At 47.9% G+C, this 18,634-nt stretch overlaps 1 protein-coding gene across 1 annotated transcript in view; it reads left to right on the plus strand.

Annotated features, from left to right (window-relative positions):
- The window catches only part of PRPF40B (pre-mRNA processing factor 40B), a 184,430-nt gene that overhangs the window by 90,901 nt on the left and 74,895 nt on the right, over positions 1-18,634 (plus strand). Inside the window, 5 exon segments of the mRNA XM_075336908.1 lie at positions 7,992-8,177; positions 10,319-10,427; positions 10,706-10,770; positions 12,607-12,771; positions 15,578-15,686. Of these exon segments, the coding sequence (XP_075193023.1) occupies positions 7,992-8,177; positions 10,319-10,427; positions 10,706-10,770; positions 12,607-12,771; positions 15,578-15,686 (634 nt within the window).

Here is an 18,634-nt window from a genome sequence, read left to right on the forward strand (position 1 = left end):
ATCATCATCAGTCATTTCGGACAACATTGAATCATTCAGAGATCCTCAATGAACTTCTGGAGTGAGTTTGCTGCACTGAAAGTAAAGGGGATGAATAATATTGCACCCCCCAATTTTCAGTTATTTATCTTTTACAAAACATTAAAATAAGCAATAAATATCGTTCACCTTCACAATTGTGTCCCACTTGTTGTTGATTCTTCACCATAAAACTTTAAATTTTTATCTTTATGTTTGAAGCCTGAAATGTGGGAAAAGGTTGAAAAATTCAAGGGGGCCGAATACTTTCGCAAGGCACTGTAGTACTATTCCAGTATTCACAACAAATAACAAACCTAATGCATGTCATTGGGGAACCCGAACAATTTTCTAGGAAATCTTCAAAAAAATTGCTCTTGATCTCTATTAACTTGCATTGGATTCGTTATTCATGACCAATACTGGAATAGTTATTCGGTACGAATATTTCACTATTCGCCCATTACTATTCATTTCTTTAAGCAACTAAAACCGAAAAATCATATCAAAAGAATCTTCTGAAGAATTACATTTATGACATATCGGCAAAGTTTTCCATTAATATGTTAGGCGGAGTTCACATGTCCAGTAATCGTCCCTTAGAGCTGATCCAGCAGCGATCCGTTGGCAAAAAAGCTGTGCAGAAAAAACTTTCCTGTCAGTTATGAAAAAAATAAGTTTTGCAGGTGCAGGATCCGTTTCTTTTTTTAATATGGGAGTCTATGGAAAACGGATCCGTTCACGGATTGCTATTTATTTTCCATTTGAAACTGATCCAGTAAGAAAAAAAATGTATCCTTTACAAATGAAAGAAAAATGAATCCGTTTTCCATAGACTTCCATGTTAAAAGAAAATGGATTCTGCAAAAATCAATTCTATTCAAAACGGTAAGAAAGTTGTGCTCACAGAAGTTTTTTGCCAATGGATTGCTGCTGGATCCATCCTGACGGATGATTACTGGACATGTGAACTCAGCCTTAGGCCTTTTTCACACGTCAGTGAAAAACACAGACGTTTTTCACTGACGTGTTAAAAACACATATTTCTTTGTCGCTCCTAATTGGGAGACCCAGACAATTGGGTGTATAGCTACTGCCTCCGGAGGCCACACAAAGTACTACACTTAAAAGTGTAAGGCCCCTCCCCTTCTGGCTATACACCCCCCCGTGGGATCACGGGCTCCTCAGTTTTATGCTTTGTGCGAAGGAGGCCAGACATCCACGCATAGCTCCACTGTTTAGTCAGCAGCAGCTGCTGACTATGTCGGATGGAAGAAAAGAGGGCCCATACGAGGGCCCCCAGCATGCTCCCTTCTCACCCCACTTTCTGTCGGCGGTGTTTGTTAAGGTTGAGGTACCCATTGCGGGTACGGAGGCTGGAGCCCACATGCTGATTCCTTCCCCATCCCCATTAGGGCTCTGGGTGAAGTGGGACTTTACCGGTCTCCGGGCACTGAGGCCGTGCTCCATCCACAGCCCCTGGAGGATCTGCTGGATACGGAGTGGAGTTTCCTCAGGGATAGGACCCTGCTCCATCAAGGTACTCCGTGTCCCCGTGCTTATCGCACGCACACTGCAGCATTGCTGGGTGTGTTAGTGCGCCGGGGTTAACAGCGCGGCTGCGCTGGTGCCGTTACTCACTACAGCTCTGCTGAGTGAGGTGACTTAGTACGATCGGCCGATCCGGCCGCGGGGGTCAGTTTTTACTGCGTCGCGGCTGGGATTTGTGGTGCGCCGGGGACTTCCGCGCTGGCCGTGCATATATGACGGCCGCGCTAGATTACTACAGTCCCCGGCTTTTGCGGCCTGGTTCGTATCGTTCCCGCCCCCAGACCTGCCAGTCAGGAGGAGGGCGGGACGCTGTACAGACCAGCAGCGTTAAGAGCTGGAGTCTGTTTTACATACTCCAGCCCTCACACTAGGCACAGTGGGACGCAGTTTCCCGCACTTTGGTTTGTGACGCCCACGGTCCGCCCCTCTTCACAGGACGCCGGCAGCCATTCCTGCCTGCACGCTGAGCTGCAGAGGGGAGACGGGGAGATACAGACAAGGGATTCTACGACCTCACACCCGCTTTTCAGCGGGCGGTAAGCAGCCCTCAAGGGCTCTCCCACACTGGTGCCATAGTGTACTTTGTATTTTGTGCTGGCAATACTTTGCACGGTACAGTCGCTGGTGATTTTCTGCTATATACCCTCCTTAGATTTCTAAGGAGATAACAGCATGTCGTCCGCAAAAAGCAAAAGTGCCAAGGCACGGACTTTATATGCTGCTTGTACCGCATGTGGGGCTGCTCTACCGGCAGGTTCCACTGACCCCCATTGTGTGCAGTGCTCGGGCCCTGTGGCAATTGCTCAGCCGGGGCCGCTGCTAGAGGTGACCCAGGGAGAACCACCTGTGAATGCTGTCCAGGTGACAGGGACGGAGTTTGCAGCTTTTGCTGACAGATTGTCTATGACTATGTCTAAAATTCTTGAAACATTGCAGTCTAGACCAGTAACTCAGACCATGGGCACTGTTGATTCATTGCCACCTTGTCCCCCTCAGCTGGACCACTTCCTAGCTCCGGGGGTGTCACAGGCACCCCAGGGTGACGGCTCTGACTCGGACGACAGTCCCAGACAACCTAAGCGGGCTCGCTATGAGCGACCCTCAACTTCATCACACTGGTCAGGGTCCCAGCGGGACGACTCTCTGTGTGATGAGGCGGATGTAACGGATCAGGAGTCTGAGGCTGGGGCCGCTCTCAATCTAGATACCCCGGATGGTGACGCCATAGTGAATGATCTTATAGCGTCCATCAATAAGATGTTAGATATTTCTCCACCAGCTCCTCTTGCAGAGGAGGCAGCTTCACAGCAGGAGAAATTCCATTTCAGGTATCCCAAGCGTAAATTAAGCACTTTTCTGGACCACTCTGACTTTAGAGACGCAATCCAGAAACACCACGCTTATCCAGATAAGCGTTTTTCCAAACGGCTTAAAGATACACGCTATCCTTTTCCCCCTGACGTGGTCAACGGCTGGACACAGTGTCCCAAGGTGGACCCTCCAATCTCCAGGCTTGCAGCCAGATCTCTAGTTGCAGTGGAAGATGGGGCGGCACTTAAAGATGCCACTGACAGACAGATGGAGCTCTGGTTAAAATCCATCTATGAAGCGATTGGGGCGTCGTTGGCGCCAGCATTCGCGGCCGTATGGGCACTCCGAGCTATTTCAGCTGGGCTTACACAGGTCGACACGGTAACACGTACATCTGCTCCGCAGGTGGCACCCTTGACCTCTCAAATGTCTGCCTTCGCGTCTTACGCGATTAATGCTGTCCTAGACTCTACGAGCCGTACGGCGGTGGCGTCAGCCAACTCTGTGGTTTTACGCAGAGCCCTGTGGTTGAGAGAATGGAAGGCAGATTCTTCTTCCAAGAAGTGCTTAACCAGTTTGCCTTTTTCTCGTGACCGATTGTTTGGTGAGCGTTTGGATGAAATCATTAAACACTCCAAGGGTAAGGATTCATCCTTACCTCAGCCCAGACAAAACAAACCCCAACAGAGGAGGGGACAGTCTGGTTTTCGGTCCTTTCGAGGCTCAGGCAGGTCCCAATTCTACTCGTCCAAAAGGACTCAAAAGGATCAGAGGGGCTCAGATTCCTGGCGGACTCAATCTCGCCCAAAAAAGCCAGCCGGAAGAACCGTTACCAAGATGGCTTCCTCATGACTCTCAGCCTCCTCTCTCCGCATCCTCGGTCGGTGGCAGGCTCTCCCGCTTTGGCGACATTTGGCTGTCACAGGTCAAAGACCGTTGGGTGAGAGACATTCTGTCTCACGGGTACAGGATAGAGTTCAGCTATCGTCCTCCAACTCGCTTCTTCAGAACTTCCCCACCGCCCGACCGAGCCGATGCTCTGCTACAAGCGGTGTCCGCTCTAAAGGCGGAAGGAGTGGTGACTTCGGTTCCTCTTCAGGAACAAGGTCACGGTTTTTACTCCAATTTGTTTGTGGTGCCAAAGAAAGACGGGTCGTTCCGTCCCGTCCTGGATCTAAAGCTGCTCAACAAACACGTAAAAACCAGGAGGTTCCGGATGGAATCTCTCCGCTCCGTTATCGCCTCAATGTCTCAAGGAGATTTCCTAGCATCAATAGACATCAAGGATGCTTATCTCCACGTGCCAATTGCGCCAGAGCATCAGCGTTTTCTACGCTTCGTTATAGGAAGCGAACACCTGCAGTTCGTAGCGCTACCTTTCGGGCTGGCGACAGCCCCTCGGGTCTTCACCAAGGTCATGGCAGCAGTAGTAGCAGTCCTGCACTCGCAAGGTCACTCCGTGATCCCGTATTTGGACGATCTACTTATCAAGGCACCCTCTCAAGAGGCATGCCAACACAGCCTGAACGTGGCACTGAAGACTCTCCAGAGTTTCGGGTGGATTATCAACTTTTCAAAGTCAAATCTAACCTCGACCCAATCACTAACATATCTTGGCATGGAGTTTCATACTCTCTCAGCGATAGTGAAACTTCCACTGGACAAACAGTGCTCGCTACAGATAGGGGTGCAATCTCTCCTTCAGGGCCAGTCGCACCCCTTGAGGCGCCTCATGCACTTCCTAGGGAAGATGGTAGCAGCAATGGAAGCAGTTCCTTTTGCGCAGTTTCATCTGCGTCCACTACAATGGGACATTCTCCGCCAATGGGACGGGAAGTCGACGTCCCTCGACAGGGAGGTCTCCCTCTCTCAGGCAGCCAAGGAATCTCTCCGGTGGTGGCTTCTTCCCACCTCATTGTCAAAAGGAAAGTCGTTCCTACCCCCATCCTGGGCGGTGGTCACGACAGATGCGAGCCTATCAGGGTGGGGAGCAGTGTTTCTCCACCACAGGGCTCAAGGTACGTGGACTCGGAAAGAGTCCACCCTTCAGATCAATGTTCTGGAGATCAGAGCAGTCTATCTTGCCCTACAAGCCTTCCAACAGTGGCTGGAAGGCAAGCAGATCCGAATTCAGTCGGACAACTCCACAGCGGTGGCATACATCGACCACCAAGGGGGAACACGCAGTCGGCAAGCCTTCCAGGAAGTCCGGCGAATTCTGACGTGGGTGGAAGACACGGCATCCACCATATCCGCCGTTCACATCCCAGGCGTAGAAAACTGGGAAGCAGACTTTCTCAGTCGCCAGGGCATGGACGCAGGGGAATGGTCTCTTCACCCGGATGTGTTTCAGGAGATCTGTCGCCGCTGGGGGATGCCGGATGTCGACCTGATGGCGTCACGGCACAACAACAAGGTCCCGGTTTTCATGGCACGGTCTCACGATCACCGAGCTCTGGCGGCAGACGCCTTAGTTCAAAATTGGTCGCAGTTCCGGCTACCGTATGTGTTCCCACCGCTGGCATTGTTGCCCAGAGTGCTCCGCAAAATCAGGTCCGACTGCCGCCGCGCCATTCTCGTCGCTCCAGACTGGCCAAGGAGGTCGTGGTACCCGGATCTGTGGCACCTCACGGTAGGCCATCCGTGGGCACTACCAGACCGTCCAGACTTGCTGTCTCAAGGGCCGTTTTTCCATCTGAATTCTGCGGCCCTGAACCTGACTGTGTGGCCATTGAGTCCTGGATCCTAGCGGCCTCAGGTTTATCTCATGAAGTGGTTGCCACCATGAGACAGGCTAGGAAGCCATCCTCCGCCAAGATCTACCACAGGACGTGGAGGATATTCCTATCTTGGTGCTCTGCTCAGGGAGTTTCTCCCTGGCCTTTTGCATTGCCTACTTTTCTTTCCTTCCTGCAGTCTGGGTTGGAAAAAGGTTTGTCGCTTGGCTCCCTTAAGGGTCAAGTCTCCGCGCTATCCGTATTTTTTCAGAAACGTCTGGCGCGACTTCCTCAGGTACGCACGTTCCTGCAAGGGGTTTGTCATATCGTCCCCCCTTACAAGCGGCCATTGGAGCCCTGGGACCTGAACAAGGTTCTAATTGCTCTCCAAAAGCCGCCTTTCAAGCCTATGAAGGAGGTTTCCCTTTCTCGTCTTTCACAGAAAGTGGCCTTTCTAGTGGCGGTCACGTCTCTTCGGAGAGTGTCCGAGCTGGCGGCGTTATCATGCAGATCTCCATTCCTGGTGTTTCACCAGGACAAGGTAGTTCTGCGTCCAATTCCAGAATTTCTTCCCAAGGTGGTATCTTCCTTTCATCTCAATCAAGATATCACTTTACCGTCTTTGTGTCCGCATCCAGTTCACCAATTTGAAAAAGGTTTGCATTTATTGGATCTAGTGAGAGCACTCAGGATCTACATTTCCCGCACGGCGCCTCTGCGCCGCTCGGATGCACTCTTTGTCCTTGTCGCTGGTCAGCGTAAAGGGTCGCAAGCTTCCAAATCCACCCTTGCGCGTTGGATCAAGGAACCAATTCTTCACACCTACCGTTCTGCTGGGCTTCCGATTCCATCAGGACTGAAAGCCCATTCTACCAGAGCCGGGGGTGCGTCCTGGGCATTGCGGCACCAGGCTACGGCTCAGCAGGTGTGCCAGGCGGCTACCTGGTCGAGTCTGCACACTTTTACCAAGCATTATCAGGTGCATACCTACGCTTCGGCGGATGCCGGCCTAGGTAGACAAGTCCTTCAGGCGGCGGTGGCTCACCTGTAGCAAAGGGCTGTTGGACAGCCCTATCACGAGGTATTCTTTTACCCACCCAGGGACTGCTTTTGGACGTCCCAATTGTCTGGGTCTCCCAATTAGGAGCGACAAAGAAGAAGGGAATTTTGTTTACTTACCGTAAATTCCTTTTCTTCTAGCTCCAATTGGGAGACCCAGCACCCGCCCTGTTTTCTCAGGAAGTTTGTTTTTTTCGGGTGCACATGTTGTTCATGTTGAACAGTTCAGTTCTCCGTGATTGTTTCTCGGGTTGAATTTGTATTTAAAACAGTTATTGGCTTTCCTCCTTCTTGCTTTTGCACTAAAACTGAGGAGCCCGTGATCCCACGGGGGGGTGTATAGCCAGAAGGGGAGGGGCCTTACACTTTTAAGTGTAGTACTTTGTGTGGCCTCCGGAGGCAGTAGCTATACACCCAATTGTCTGGGTCTCCCAATTGGAGCTAGAAGAAAAGGAATTTACGGTAAGTAAACAAAATTCCCTTCGTCCCTCCATGGGACATGTGGGTTGTCCATGTGCAATCCGTGACACGTGATCCGTCATCTGTGATTGCACATGGAGATAAACCTACCTGTCCCCGTTCCTTCTGTCTGTGGTGCTGAACTCTTCGGCTCTGCTGTGTTTCTGCCCCCGCTGCAGCTACTTCTGGGTCGGCTGTGGCTGCATAGATGAATATGCATGAGATTAGGCAGCCAGCTCTGAAGCAGCAGCCAGCAGAGGCCGGAGCAAGCGTAGCTGGAGAAGGTGAGTATAAAATGCTTTTTATTTTCAGTGTCCGTATTTTTCTGGTACATGTTTCACGGATCACACCATAGTATAGTCCGTGGGACATCAGTGATGCCAGTAAAAAACGGACATGTCTCCGAGCGGCAATCACAGACACATGTATATGCCGCACGGAGACATGGTCAGTGAAAAATCACTGATGTGTGCGCAGACCCATTGATTTTAACGGGTCTGCGTATGTCCGTGATTCTGGTACATATCAAACTAGCACATACGTACCAGAATCACTGAAATGTGAAAGAGGCCTTAGGTGGGTATCCCAAAGATTTCAAGATCCACACTCCATGGTGGGCTGGGGCAGTTTTTTATAGGGTTAAGTACATGGTGAGATGGCTGCATGTGTGCATCGTTCTTTTCCATAAAGTTTATGAATTACAAAAATAGCTGATTGCTCCATCCCACCTTGGATTATTCCAGATTACCTATTCTCTTTGTTGCTTCGGATGTCATTTTAAAAATAAAACAATACAAATAGTTCAGTAATTTCATGTCTGAGAATGAAGGTGCTAGAGATAATAAGTAACTATAGACTTTCTTGAAATATTTACAGAATTGATCATGAAATGAAGTTTGTAGCCTCCAGTCCTCGCTCTACAGCAGCTTCACCTGACACTGAAATGACACCTAGTGAGGAGGTATCAGTGCTGCCGCCCAGTATACCGGAGCCGGCTGACACCGCGGAAACCGAACCTTCCCTGGACGAGCCTACGTTTAACCAGAAGGAGATGATTAATAGGTGAGGGCATTGATCTGTTGGCAGCGTGCTATCATGTAAGTAATTTGTGAATTATTGGCTTTCAGCAGGTATTTTTTTAAACACTGACTGTACTATAATACTAGAATAAAGTAAAATACAAATAGAATAAGAAATAGTGGTCATATAATCCAGATGACTAGGGCCAGCCATAGCACCTATCACAGAAAGATGCAATATTCTAGATATCGCCAAATTACCAGTCATAGATTTATTCGCGGCAACAGTTAAATCTGCATTTACACTGAAAGATGATCATGAATGAACGTTCTTGATAATGCTCATTTTATAATAATCTAAAAGATCATTATGGATCATTGTCCTGTTAAAACTCACAATGCCGAGAACAGTGGCAGCCTATGCACACTGAACGATATGTTACAGATCACTAGGTGTGCATCGTTTACTGCTGTCTGCCTGTGTAAACAGGCTATTGAGCGATCACCGATTTAGTGCCTCCAGGAGGTTTAGTGCCGCCGGGGAGTCCATGGAAATAGACCCTAACATTTAAAAGGAACTGTCCCGTTTTTAAAATTCCTACTTGGTAAAAAGATAATCTGATCACAAAGTGCCTTCCTGCGACGCACCCAATGATCAGCTGTAAACTGTGGGCAATCCTAGCAGTAGGGGTTAAATTTCTCTACAGCGCCATCACAGGGGAAGCTAAGTAGTACACGTTGCCATTCACATTAGAGAATTGTCTTTGTAAGGCTAAATTCACATGTCCTGTAGTCATCCGTTAGAACGGATCCTTTGGTAAACTGATTTTTGCCAGATCCGTTTTTTAACATGGGAGTCTATAGACAACGGATCCGTTAATAGTTTGCTATTTAGCCATCTGTTGTACTTGCATTTGTAACGGATCCATTGCAAATGGACGATAAATAGCACTCCGTTAATGGATCCGCTATCCGTAGACTCCACATGTTCACAAATCGGACCGACATCCGGTATTTAACAATGTACAAAAAGGTTGTGTTTCCACAACTTTTTGTTCAAATGGATCTCTAACAGATCAGTGATAACGGATGACTACAGGATATGTGAACCCAGCCTAATACAGAACACATCCTCCCAAGAGGGTTCTCCATTGTAAGAGCCAGGACTCCTCTTACAGGGTATGCGAAAATTGGTTTTCTAAACTAGACAACCCCTTTACCTATCATTACCCAAAGCATTCAGATCAAACATTGTATTCTTAAGATATACCATCAGTGTGTGAATCCTGAAGACCCCTTTTGTGTTAACAATAGGCACAAGTAAAACTGCAGATTATTATTATTCCTTCTTAAAGGGAACCTATCACCAGGTTTTTCCTTCATCACCAGTAAGCTCTTATATACAGCATTCTAAAGTACTGTATATAAGAGCCCAGGCCACTCTGTAGAAGGTAAAAAAAACATCTTAATTATACTCACCTGGAGGACGGTCCGGTCTGATGGGTGTTGTTGGTCTCAGTTAGGCGCCTCATCCATCTTGTGTGATCGCCTTCTTCCATTCCAGTCCCATGTGCCTGACGCGTCCTGCGTCATTCAGGCAGAGGCCTCCATTGCACTTCTGTGCATGCACACTTCTCTCTGCCTGGCTGAGGGCAGATCAAAGTATTGTAGTGCGCATGCGCAGGCGGTTTTTGACCTTTCCCTGTGCCTGCGCATCACAGTACTTTGCTCTGCCCTCAGCAGCTTAGATCAAAGTGTGCATACGCAGGAGCACGATGGCAGCCTCTGTGTGGATGACACAGGACGAGTCATGCACACGGAGCTGGGCAGGGGGACAGCGACTGCACAAGAGGGAAGAGGCACCAGACCGAGAGCAGCGACACCCATTTGAACAGACCGCCCCCTAGGTGAGTATTATAGAGGTGTTTGGGCTCTTATATAGAATACTGTATATAAGAGCTCACTGGTGGGGGCCACAGCTCATAAGGGAAAAACTTTGTGACAGGTTCCCTTTAATAATTTTTGGAACAGACAATGTAGTAGGAATCCACACTGTATAAAAACTGCTCTTCCCCAGATCATATAGCCCTTTATCTCACTAGAAATTATGATGTGTAGCTGGAATGTATTCACCCATTTATGTGGATGGATGCTTGCATGCTTTTTTTTCCTGATGTTTTGCAGTGATAGCCTGCAAATGGAAGATAGCAAAATGGAACCAGAGAAACGATTTTATCACTGGAGCACAAAAGAAGAAGCTAAGCAGTTATTCAAAGACCTTCTGAAGGATAAGGTGTTTCAGAGACCCTTCACATTCCCAACGTTCAGTAATTTAGTTACCAACCCGAAATAGATTCCTTGCTCATAAATTCAACTTAAGAATAATTGAGGAAATTGTGTTAAAATCCATATATTGCTGTTCTTTTGACTTATATTGTTCTCTTTGGAATATTCAGCCACCGTAATGACATTTATTATATCATTCTAAGATCATAGATCCACACACGTTTGTTAGTTTTTAAGACCTCCATAAAAAAACAGACAATATTATTGAATTATTACTTGTTTTAGGGTGTTTCTTCTAATGCATCATGGGAGCAAGCAATGAAAATGATTATAAATGATCCACGGTACAGGTAATAACCATATTTCTATGTTTCTAAAGGTTACACAGTATTATTTAATGGTTCTTATAATCACTGTTACTTTGTAGACTTTTTAAATATAAGGTTTTGGAAGTGGCCTTTAATATATGTTGCTATGCATTAAAGGTTTTGTCCACATCTTTGATATTAATGCACTACTTTATGGACAGGTCATCAGCTTTAGGCCAGTTTCACACGTCAGTGAAAAACACAGATGTTTTTCACTGACGTGTAAAAAATGCATATGTCTCTTGGTGTGCCGTGATTCACGGCACACATGGGTTATCCTTGTGCTATCCGTGGCCGTCATCCGTGATAGCACATGAACGTATAATCACCTGTACCTGCTCCTGCTGTCCGTGGTGCTGAACTCTTCGGCTCTGCTGTGTTTCCGCCCCATTTTGCAGCTACTTCTGGGTCGTGGTGTCATGCATAACTGAATATGAATGATAGTAATGAGCCGGCTCCGAAGCAGCAGCCAGCAGAGGCTGGAGACAGCGTCGCTGGAATGTCTGTGTTTTTCTGGTACGTGTTTCACGGATCACACCCTAGTGTGGTCCGTGGGACATCAGTGATGCCAGAAAAAAACGGACATGTTTCCGTGCGGAGCACACGAACACGCATGTACGCCGCACAGATACACGGTCAGTGAAAAATCACTGATGTGTGCATAGACCCATTGATTGTTAATGGGTCTCTGTATCTCCGTGATTCTGGTACGTATAAAAACTAGGACATACGTTCTGGAATCAATGACATGTGAAAGCGGCCTTAGGCCTGTTTCACACGTCAGTGATTCTGGTATGTTTGTGCTTTTTTTTTCAACCAGAATCACTGACATACGCAGACCCATTATAATCAATGGGTCTGCTCACACATCAGTGATTTTTCACTGAACGTGTCTCCGTGCAGCGTCCACACGTGGCTGTGATTCTGCACGGAGACAAGTCAGTTTTTTTCTGGCATCACTGTGACTCACGGACCACACTATGGTGTGATCCGTGTGTGATCAGTGAAACACGTACCAGAAAATCACGGACATATTAAATATTTCATATTTTCAACTTACCTTGCCTGTGATTCGCTGTGCAGCCTCTGCTCTCAGCAGCTTCTGCCTGGCTCCTGAATATTCATGAGAGCAGGAAAACCCGACCAGGAAGTAGGTGCTGAGAGCGGTTGGCGGACACTGCAGAGCCAGAGACTTCAGCACCATGGACAGCAGCAGAGAAGGCAGGTGAGTAATGTCCATATGCAATCACGGATCACGGATTACACATGGACAACCCACGTATGCTGTGAATCACGGAACACGGAGGGACATGTGCGTGTTTTACACTTCAGTGAAGAACGTCTGTGTTTTTCACTGACATGTGAAACGGGCCTTAGATAGATGTGGGTTCGACACTCAGAACCCACAATGATCAGCTGTTATCAGCTCCATTAGCATTCAGATTTTTAACAATGTATGGAGAACAGCAGGGCTCCATACCCTGTTTAGTTGACATTGCTGAGGACTGCAGATCAGCTCCTATTCAGTTCACTGGTAAGACACTAATGATAAAAACTTAATTACTGACCACACTGTTTAAATTCAAATAAAAGACATTGATCAAAAACACAAATGAAAAAACTTCCTTTTTAGTATACAAACAAAATCACTGACGTCTGAATGAGCTCAAGGACTATATGCTTTCTGTGTGTAGTCCATTGTGCACATGGAACTAAAAAACACCTGTGGCCTAAGGGGGCAAAACATATCCCACTTTGTCTAGTTTGTTTGACCCTGGTAACATAATCTGATGGTAATATAAGTATATTTTTACACAGTACACTAACAAAACTGAGTGAAAAGAAGCAGGCATTCAATGCTTACAAATCACAACGTGAAAAAGAAGAAAAAGAGGAAACTAGACTCAGGGCTAAGGAGGCTAAAGAGAAGCTGCAGAGTTTCTTAGAGCAACATGAAAAGATGACGTCAACCACACGATACAGGTACTATGAATCTATCTTCCCAACAAAAATGGCAGAACACCACTTTTAGAATTCATTCATCTCAACTTCTATCCCAGTAAGACAGATTCGTAATAAACACTGCTGTCTTTAAGGTCTTAAGGGGGCTTTACACGCTACGATATCGTTAATGTTTTGTCGTCGGGGTCAAGTTGTTAGTGACGCACATCCGGCGTCATTAACAATATCGCAGCGTGTGACACTTACCAGCGACCTTAAGCGACCTCAAAAATGGTGAAAATCGTTCACCATGGAGAGGTCGTCCCAAACTCAAAAATCGGTAAGGGTTGTTTATCCAGGTGGTTCATCGCTCATGCGGCAGCACACATCGCTATGTGTGACACCGCAGGAGCGAGGAACATCTCCTTACCTGCCGCCGGCCACAATGCTGAAGGAAGGAGGTGGGCGGGATGTTACGTCCTGCTCATCTCCGCCCCTCAGCTTTGATTGGCCGGCCGCTTAGTGACGTTGCGGTGACGTCGCTGTGATGCCGAACGTCTATCGCTACCGTGTAATGCTCCCTTTAGGAACTGGGTGATTTTTCATATTGGCGCTTTTCTTTTTCCTACTTTTTATTCTAAAGGTACCGTCACACTAAGCGACGCTCCAGCCATCCCACCAGCAACCTGACCTGGCAGGGATCGCTGGAGCGTCGCTACACGGGTTGCTGGTGAGCTGTCACACAGGCAGATCTCACCAGCAACCAGCCCCCAGTTAGCAGCGACGCGTGGAAGCGATGCTACGCTTGGTAACTAAGGTAAATATCGGGTAACCAACCCGATATTTACCTTGGTTACCAGAGCACACCGCTTAGCGCTGGCTCCCTGCACTCCTAGCTAGAGTACACATCGGGTTAATTACCCGATGTGTAGTCTGGCTATGTGTGCAGGGAGCAGGAGCCGGCACTGACAGCGTGAGAGCGGCGGACGCTGGTAACGAAGGTAAATATAGGGTAACCAAGGAAAGGGCTTCTTGGTTACCCGATATTTACATTGGTTACCAGCGTCGGCAGAAGCCGGCTCCTGCTGCCTGCACATTTAGTTGTTGCTCTGTCGCTGTCACACACAGCGATCTGTGCTTCACAGCGGAAGAGCAACAACTAAAAAATGGCCCAGGACATTCAGCAACAACCAGCGACCTCACAGCAGGGGCCAGGTTGTTGCTGGATGTCACACACAGCAACATCGCTAGCAAGTCGTGCCTCAGCAGCGATGTTGCTAGCGATGTTGCTTACTGAGACATGGCCTTTAGGCTGGAGTCACACTTGCGATTAACTCGCACTAGTACAATGCAAGAAAATCTCGCATTGCACTCGGACCAATGTTAATCAATGAGGCAGCTCAGATCTGCTATTTTTTTCTCAGTCCAAATCGGACTGAGAAAAAAAATCGCAGCATGCTGCGTTTTGGTGAGTTTCTCGCGCGAGTCTCTTCAATGCAAGTCTATGAGTGCGTGAAAAAAAACGGATGTCACACGGACGGCACACAGACCATCCTAGTGACATGCGTTTTTCTCAATAGATTTCTGGCAAGTAGCAGAGAACACTGTAAATGCTCCTGTACTTAACAGTACATGAATAGCAGCTGCTGAGGGTAAAAACTGATTGCACACTGACAGCACACTGATGAAATGTGAGAAGAAATCGTCTGACTTTCTGGCATGAGAATCGGACCGATTTTACACTCGCAAATGTGATTCCAGCCTAAGCAGTAATATTTAAAATTGTTTGGTTATGGAGCTGTGTGAGGGCTTGTTTTTTACGCTCTGAACTGATGTTTTTATTGATATTACTTTGGGCTATATATGATGTGTTGTTCGCCTGTTATTACATTTTTCTGTTGTAGTGACTGAAAACCTGCAATTCTGGCATTTTGATTTTGTTTTCAACTATCCTGTTTACTGATTGGATTAATTTATTTTATATTTTGATTGATGGCACTTTTACAAACTCAGCGATACCAAATAAGTGTATTTAGAATTTTTTTTGTTTCTTAATCGCGTTGAGGGAGCACTGATGAGGGTTCAGAACAGCTCCCCCACCCCGCCAGCACACATTAATTGCCGCTGTCAGAGCTTTACAGCAGCATTTAACAGTTTACCAGCCGCGGGCCGATCTCCGCTACACCCACGGCTGTTATAGCAAATAAATGCTGAATAATTCAGCCTTTGTGTGCAGGGAAAGATGCGGGCTCGGTGTGCAACCCAGCATCAAAGACAGGAGATGACTTATAACATACATAGCACCTCATAAGTCATTAAGGGGTTAAAGAGAATCTCTCATAAGCTTTTTGCTATGTTATCTGAGAGCAGCATAATATACGGGCAGAGACCCTCATTCTAGCAATGTATTGCTAATTGGACTTCCTTCTGTAATTTTGATACAATCACTGTTTTATATGATGCATGCAGAAGTAGCAGTTATCTAAATGTTGAGCTCTGTGTAAATCCGCACACACCACAGATTAGCACCTTCTATATACACTGTAAATTGACAAAGTGACTAGTCAGTGGTGAAGCCAGAGTAATACAGAGCAGAAGGACTACATGGCAGGAGACAACTAGTCCATTAGTGATAATCTCCTGCTGATAAAACACTGATTTTATTTGGACAGCAGCACACAGCTTAGTAGTGACACATTGGTGGAGTCAGTTTCTCTGCACCAATAAGGCAATGCTTTCGGGTAGTGGGATTCTGGTGCTAATTAAATATTGCAGTAGTCATATGAAACTTTTTGTCTTCTTATTTTCCTTAGTCAAACCTCATTAGCTACTGTGTCTGTTTTTGTAGGAAAGCCGAGCAAATGTTTGGAGAGCAAGAAGTGTGGTCAGTTGTTCCAGAAAGAGATCGCAAAGAAATTTATGATGATGTTCTGTTCTTTCTTGCAAAAAAGGAAAAGGTAACTAGTTTCATACAACACACACCACGTCTCATTTGCGATGGGTTTTTGTTTTTTTTTACTTTAAGGTTTGTTCCAAATTTATAAATTCTTCGATAAACACCTGTTTTGTGAAATTTGCATAGCATTTGTAATTACAATATTTTCCATTTCCACTTTCAAACTTAGTATTACAAAGTGCCTATGCAAATTCTTCTTATTCCAGCATCCAACTTTCACTTACATATTTTATCCGTGTTTTGAATAAGAATGATCTTGTGGTTTTTCTTCCTTAAAGGGATATACTCATATCAGTCATATATAAATATATATACAGTGGGTACTGAAAGTATTCAGACCACTTTTAAATTTTTCACTCTTTTTTCTTTGTCGCTCCATTGGGAGACCCAGACAATTGGGTGTATAGCTTCTGCCTCCGGAGGCCACACAAAGTATTACACTTTAAAAAGTGTAACCCCTCCCCTCTGCCTATACACCCTCCCGTGCATCACGGGCCCATCAGTTTTCATGCTTTGTGTTGAAGGAGGCACACATGCACACAATGCTCCACATTTTAGTCAGCAGCAGCTGCTGACTATTTTGGATGGAAGAAAAGAGGGCCCCTAAGGGCCCCCGGCATGCTCCCTTCTCACCCCACTGAGTCGGCGGTGTTGTTAAGGTTGAGGTACCCATTGCGGGTACAAAGGCAGGAGCCACATGCCGTTTTCCTTCCCCATCCCTTAGGGGCTCTGGGTGAAGTGGGATCCTAACCGGTCATCCAGGCACTGGGACCGGGCTCCCTCCGCAGCCCCTGGTGGTATCTGCCGGACAGGAGACTGAGTATCGTCAGGGACAAGGCCCTGCAACTACAGGTACTCTGTGTCCCCTTTGGGACGGTGCATGGAGCACCTGGGCCTCAGACGCTGCAGCGCCTGCAGTGTTGTTTTTTTGTCCTGGACTACCGCGCCGATCGTGCCTGCTTGCCGGCCGCGGTTTTTACTTTAGTCTCCGGCTTTTGCGGCCTAGTACATTAAACTCCCGCCCCCGGGCCTGCCAGTCAGGGGCAAGGGTGGGACGGTCGGTCTGACGCCGACAGTGAGGGCTGGAGCACACATAGCTGTCCTCCTCCCCCCTCACTAATCCCTATGGGGCACCAGATTCCCGCACTTTTGTAAGTTACGCCCACGGCTCCCTCCTCCCCTGTGAACGCCGACAGCCATGTTTTAACACATCCTGCCGGTGGAGGACTTCTGGCTGCAGCTCTGGGAGACCCGAGGCAGGGAATCTGGTGGCCACACACCGCTGGAGCGGTTGGTAAGCCACAACGGTTACCGGTGCTGGTCCCCCTAGGGTGCTGAACTGTATATAGATACATTATATTTGTATACTTTTTCCGGTTCAGCTGTACTGTTAACTTGTGGCTATATACCCTCAGTGATCACGCTCCTGGGAAACAACAGCATGTCGTTCACAAGGAGCAAGGGGGCCAAGGCACAGGGTTATTTTGCTACCTGTACCTCTTGTGCGACTATGTTACCTGCAGGTTCCACTTACCCTCACTGTGAGCAATGCTCGGTCCCTGTGGCACTCGCACAGCCGGAGCCTGAGGCACTAGGGGGTCCCTCGGCCCAGGTAGAACCGCCGGCCCCCCCTGTCCAGATGGCAGGGACAGAGTTTGCTGTTTTAGCCGACAAACTCTCTGAGTCGCTTTCTCATTCCATGACTCAGTCTATGGATAAATGGTCTGCTAGGTTTCTAGAGGTTTTGCAGTCCAGACCGGCCCTTACACAGGCCCCGGGCACTGCGGGATCACCCCCAGGCCCCTCTCGGTCTGCGACTAAGCGTGTTCCTGGTGTGGCCTCTAGTTATTACGTGCAGGACTCCGGCACGGACGGCAGTCCCAGACCAGCTAAGCGGGCTCGCTTAGAATCTTCCCCGACTTCATCACGCAGTTCGGGGTCTCAGCTTGAGGATTCTCTAGAGGAGGAGGCGGAGGTCGCAGCTCAGGACTCTGACCCTGACGTTACTCTCAATCTGGATACACCTGAAGGGGACGCCATAGTAAATGACCTTATAGCGTCCATCAACCAGGTGCTAGATCTGTCTCCCCCAACTCCGCCTACAGAGGATTCGGCTTCACAACAGGAGAAACACCAGTTTAGGTTTCCTAAACGTACCCGGAGTGCTTTCTTCGATCACTCTAACTTTAGAGATGCTGTCCAGAAGCACAGGGCTTTCCCGGACAAGCGCTTTACTAAACGCCTTAATGACACACGTTACCCCTTCCCCGCTGACGTGGTTAAGGGTTGGGCTCAGTGTCCCAAGGTGGATCCTCCAGTCTCTAGACTGGCGGCTAGATCCGTGGTAGCAGTGGCTGACGGTGCATCGCTCAAGGATGCCACGGACAGGCAGATAGAGCTCCTACTGAAATCTATCTATGAAGCCATAGGCGCGTCTTTTGCCCCAGCCTTTGCAGCTGTGTGGGCACTCCAGGCTATCTCAGCTTGTCTGTCTGAGATTAATGCGGTCACCCGTACCGCTGCGCCACAAGTAACATCTTTGACTTCTCAGGCGTCAGTATTTGCATCCTACGCCATGAATGCTGTCCTGGACTCGGCTAGCCGTACAGGGGTAGCATCCGCCAATTCTGTGGCAGTCCGCAGGGCCATGTGGCTACGCGAATGGAAGGCAGACTCTGCTTCCAAAAAGTTCTTGACCGGTTTGCCTTTTTCTGGCAACCGACTGTTTGGCGAGCGATTGGATGAAATTATTAAGCAATCCAAGGGAAAGGACTCGTCCTTACCCCAACCCAAACCAAACAGACCTCAGCAACGGAAAGTTCAAGCGAGGTTTCGGTCCTTTCGGCCCTCAGCCAGATCCCAACCCTCCTCGTCCAACAGGCCACAGAAGAGCCAGAGGAACTCTTCTGCATGGCGGTCTAAGTCACGTCCTCCAAAGACCGCCGGAGG

This window comes from Anomaloglossus baeobatrachus, chromosome 2 (genome assembly GCF_048569485.1).
Source record: "Anomaloglossus baeobatrachus isolate aAnoBae1 chromosome 2, aAnoBae1.hap1, whole genome shotgun sequence".
Taxonomy (NCBI): Eukaryota; Metazoa; Chordata; class Amphibia; order Anura; family Aromobatidae; genus Anomaloglossus; species Anomaloglossus baeobatrachus.